General features: G+C 37.8%; 1 protein-coding gene across 1 annotated transcript; it reads right to left on the bottom strand.

The window, feature by feature from the left end:
• Positions 1-289: 289 nt before the first annotated feature.
• Positions 290-3,418, bottom strand: LOC109185142 (putative dual specificity protein phosphatase DSP8). Its single transcript, XM_019335120.1, has 6 exons — positions 2,801-3,418; positions 2,219-2,341; positions 1,960-2,053; positions 1,770-1,852; positions 1,599-1,688; positions 290-835 (listed from the first exon to the last, which is right to left on the bottom strand). Exons 1-6 carry the CDS (start codon positions 3,035-3,037, stop codon positions 473-475), a joined length of 990 nt encoding a protein of 329 aa, XP_019190665.1. The 5' UTR covers positions 3,038-3,418; the 3' UTR covers positions 290-472.
• Positions 3,419-5,162: the final 1,744 nt, after the last annotated feature.

Below are 5,162 nucleotides of genomic sequence, written 5' to 3'. Positions count from 1 at the left end.
GTAGTGGTCAAAGACTGTTATTATTACAAGAGTTTTATTATATGTATTCCTATTTTTACTCCTGCAAATTTCAATGAAAACATCAAAATTTTGTGTGAGAAAATAAAAGTTGAGAGTAAGAGCAACATTTTTTTTTTAATTTCATCCATGGTCATGGATATTTAATATTAAAATTTTAATTAACAGATAATAATACTTAATTTTAATAATCTAAAAATAAACCCACTAATGAATGACATGGTACCATATACATTTCTAAACCTAGCTTTAGAAAGGGAAGATGTTTGGGTGACGAAAGAGCTATACACAGCGGAACTTGGTATATCCGTATATGCATTCCAAGCTTCAATGTATTGCAATTCAGGAGAGGTAAAAATGGGAAGAAAGTGACGCATATTTACAGAGTCTTCCCACTGGGCAAGATTTGCATCTCTTAAATGCGCTATGAAATCATTATACATACAGATAATCCTCAAGGCTTGTGAGTATCATGTATATCTACCGTATCCGCCTGCGCTAACTGTACAATTGATCTCTTTGATGGAGGCTGGCAATTAAGCCAAAGACAAGAAACTCTTGACAATGCTGCTACACCAGCAACTCGAACCCGCCAAATCAAACCAAAATCAGACCGTCTCTCATTTCTTGCTGCCCCGGGCTCAAGGTTGCTTGGATCATATCCATCTAGATCTGCTTCAGTTATTATTAAAGTGGAGCTATCGTCAAAGGCCAAAAGGTTTCTTGCGGCTATGAGCCCGGGGCTCCTGGAGATGGGAAAGGTCAATGGGTATGTGATACCCGTCTTCATCAGATGAGTGTAGAATTCCTGGACAGCCTGTATAAATAATGTCCAAAAAGAGTCATTGTACAGAAACTTAAAGAACATAATTTTGAGATAGATGCATCATGGGTACTGTTATCTGGATAAATTTGATCATATTCATATTGATATTTCTTTTTTCAAATAAAACATAGATATTAGGGAACTGTGCATAATAAGTAATATTTTCCTTAAGAATCAAAACCTTAAAAGAAATATATTTCAACAGTGTGGAGGTCAAATTGAGGGAAGAAAATTCTATGGCTATTAGCTGTTTGGGTTAGAGGGTATAATTAGTTGATAACATTAGCTCACTAATTGTAAAAAGTGTTTGGTAAATTAGTTGTTAGTTGATAACTGTTTGGTATAATTTCTTTTCTCAAAAAGCTAATTGAAAAAATTGCTTTGAGTAGCTTTTTGAATTTTAGGATTTTGGAGTTACAAAAAGCTAATTAACCAAACACTTATATTGATTTTTTAACTCAGTCAAACAGCTAATAGTGGTCAAATAAGCCAAAATTGGCTGATAAGCTAACTATTTTACCAAACAGGGCCTATAAGTTTTTGAGATTTTCGTTTTTTTTTTTTGGAAAACAAAAAGACAATTTGCAGAAGGGGTCACATCCTGATATGCTAATAACACAACAATGCCATCAGAAAATGGACAAAAGTTTATGCATCTCCATAGCCCATATAAATTTATTAATAAGGTAAAACGCATCCATCAATATAAAAAATAAAACTACAAGTAAAAGAGAGCAAGGAAGCAAAGGCTCACCTTCCACTGGGATGAGGCTAACAACACTCTTGGCCGTATTGCTTTCACATGCTCATATGCATCATTTGGTGTCATCTGCTTGTATCTAACCTATAGTACAAGGAAACTTTGAGAAAATAATGCAAATGATTTTCCAATCATTCATTCAAAGCATTTTAAAGTTCATCTCACCAAATAGCATAAGACAATCGTTGTACTACGTCCTCTGCCAGCCTTACAGTGCACATATGTCCTTCGTCCATTTGATGCATTCTCTTGAGAGACGAACAAAATATAATTAAATTTCCTCCATCTAGTAAATTTTATATCTCTCTGTGAATAACAAGGGAACGGGAGGAATCAAATGCATCTAAAAGTTTACCATGGATAAATTCTACAGCTTGGAATATGTCATTCAGTGAAGGTGCAAACATATAATCTCTAGTTGGAAGAACCAGATTATGAATACCTTGAGCCTACAATATACAGATAGCAACTTCACATAAATATGTACAGATATAGGTGAAAACTACCTGAGAACGAAAAATCTTAAATAACCAAAATTCATGGTATAATCTTGAATGACACAAATAATTTGAAAAAAAAAAAAAAAAAATAGTTACAAATATCAGAGTACTTGCCTGATATAGTGAAGGTGGAACTAGTGTCTCATATGACTCATTCAGGGTTACAACACCACAAACACCAAGTCTTTTTAGCTGTTTCACATCAGATGGAAAAGGGACAGCACCTAGCAATACAAACTAAAAGCAAAAATTGTTCAGTCAACACAATAGAGTTCTCTGTGTATCACAACTAACTTTAACTTTTAATCTCCAATCTATTGGCTCTAAAATTTGGAAAAATAAATGCACACAATTCTACATTGAATTTCTTGAATTTGTATAGAACTAAGAATAGAATAGTATACTGTGTTATACACTCAAAATTCTTGAATTTCTTGAATTTACTCTATGCATAATGCATTTCTTGGTGAACAATCTTGAACAACAAACATCAAAATCTTTATTTATCATCACCAAAATCTAATTAAATTTCAAATATGTATACAAAAAAAAAAAAAAAAAAAAAAAAAAAAAAAAACATTCAAAATTGTTTGTGACCAATTCATGAGTAATAGGACAAAGAGAAGGCAATAATTTAATCTAATCCATAGTTTATAATTTAATATAATCCATAGTTAAATTGCAAAGCAAATATACCTCATCAATCCAGTCCCACCACCGGAACTCCGTCTGAATCCGATTCCTAACGACGTTATACAGCAAAGTCGGATAAAACAGCGCTCGAGCTCCGACGCCTACCACCACCTTCCTCACATCCACCACCAGAGTGCCCCTCGTGTCACTGCTCAAGGTTTCCGCATTACCAGAAGACACTCTCTCCTCTTCCTCCTTCTCCTCCTCAATCGTTACTGCCTTTACTTCCTCTATATACATAACTCCCCCAATCCAAATAAAAACCCTAATTCCTCACAGGATGATTTACAACTAACGCTTTTTACATGTATACACAACAATTACAGAAAGTAATCAAAGAAATGGACCCGAACCACTATGAACTGAAATTTCGCATGCAACAGAAGGAGTAGAACAATATGGGTCGGGTTTTAGGACTCCCGGTCATATTCCACGAAGAAAGTATCAGCCGGACGGCGAGAAAACGCCGGAGCCGGGGAGTCTGGTTGATTGGGAGACGTGGAGGAAGAGAGAATCGTAGGGGTTAACCCGGAATTCACACAAACTTGGATTCTTTTTTGTAAACCAAAAATCTTGAAGGGAGAAGAATTTGGCAATCGGGTTTGTTAACGTAGGGATTAGATCTTCCTCGCACTCACACCATGACTCCATGACCTGGCAGAGTTACGATTACGTAATGACGTGGGCCTCTGCCACGTACACAAGAAATACCACGTATAACAAGTGGAATGCACATGTGGATGAGAGAGATTAATTTTTGTTCTTGTCGAAAACATTAATTTTTGTCTAATTCAGTAGGTCTCACCAAAAAAAAAAAAAAAAAAAGACGGTCTCCTGTTACGCATAAGGTGCACCAGAAGCGCCAAACTAGGTGTGTGCACACCACGCACCAGGCTGGGCACGTTAAACATCCTTTTATTTTATTTTTTAATTTTTTTAATTGTCATACTGTTTTTTTTTCCTTTTCTTTTTCTCATATTTCCTCTCTCCTCTCTCCTACTTGACAACTTAAAATTCACAAAAATCTCAACAAATGAGGATGTTCTACATCATAAGTGCATCCCAATTTAAAAAATCTAAAATGGTCATTTAGATGAGGATACGATATATCTGAACGAATAATAATGAGTCTGTACAGGAGTATATATAGTAGTGAATAGTAAACCTATTACAAGACGAATACTAATAATAATAGGTAACGAATACTAATTACTAATAATAATAGGTAACGAATACTAATGATGATAGAGTCCTAATACTCCCCCTCAAGCACAAGGTGGACTAGCAACAACATTGAGCTTGCCACATAGAGTAGAGAAACGCGGACCAGGGAGAGCTTTAGTGAACACATCAGCGAGCTGATCCTTTGTGGAAATGAAGCTAACCTGCAACTCCTTCTTCGCCACTTTGTCACGAACAAAGTGGTAATCAATTTCCACATGCTTCGTACGAGCATGGAACACCGGGTTGGAACAGAGATAAGTCGCACCCAAATTATCACACCAGAGAGTGGGAGGAGCAGCCAATGACACTCCAAGCTCGTGCAACAGAGAAACCAACCAGGTGACCTCCGCAGACACATCAGCCAGAGCCTTGTATTCAGCCTCTGTAGACGAACGAGCAACCGTGCGTTGCTTCCGACAAGACCAGGAAATCAGATTGCCACCAAGAAAAACCGCAAAACCACTAGTAGACTTCCTGTCAGCTGGATCACCAGCCCAGTCCGAATCCGAAAAGGCATGAACCGCAACAGAGGAGGAAGGACGAATAAAAAGACCAAAGTGCAGAGTTCCTTTTACATATCGCAGAACACGCTTGAGCATAGCCCAATGCTCAGTGGTTGGAGAGTGCATATGCTGACAGACCCGATTCACGGCAAAAGAGAGATCCGGACGAGTAACAGTAAGATACTGTAGAGCCCCAGCAAGACTGCGATACTGCGTGGGATCCGCATAGGGAACCACAGAATCAGAAGAAGGTCGGGACACAGGAACCGGAGTAGCCAACGGTTTACAGTCCACCATACCTGCATGGCTCAAAATATCTCGCATGTATCGCTGCTGAGAAAGAAACAAACCACCATCCTTGGAGACCGTCTCAATGCCAAGAAAAAAAGACGGAGCACCCATGTCACGAATCTTAAACTCCGAGGCTAAGTCAGTAAGAAGCCGAGTAACACACGAAGCATCAGACCCCATAACAAGGATATCATCAACATAAACAAGCAAATATAAACAAATAGAGGCACGAGTATAGATGAATAAAGAAACATCAGTCTTGGAGGGTGAAAAACCAACCGACACCAAGAAAGCATGCAACCTATTGAACCACGCTCGAGGAGCCTGCTTAAGACCATAGAGTGACC

This window comes from Ipomoea nil, unplaced genomic scaffold (assembly GCF_001879475.1).
Source record: "Ipomoea nil cultivar Tokyo-kokei standard unplaced genomic scaffold, Asagao_1.1 scaffold1317, whole genome shotgun sequence".
NCBI lineage: Eukaryota > Viridiplantae > Streptophyta > Magnoliopsida > Solanales > Convolvulaceae > Ipomoea > Ipomoea nil.
This window is presented reverse-complemented; position numbering and strand designations above follow the sequence as displayed.

Bases quoted from the DNA above. Each gene is read 5' to 3' on its own strand.
- LOC109185142 (XM_019335120.1), bottom strand. From the start codon at position 3,037: ATGTATATAGAGGAAGTAAAGGCAGTAACGATTGAGGAGGAGAAGGAG. The intron at 1,853-1,959 runs GTAAACTTTTAG...TCGTCTCTCAAG, and splicing joins AGCTGTAGAATTTATCCATG to AGAATGCATCAAATGGACGA. The intron at 836-1,598 runs GTGAGCCTTTGC...TTATTTATACAG, and splicing joins TAGCCTCATCCCAGTGGAAG to GCTGTCCAGGAATTCTACAC.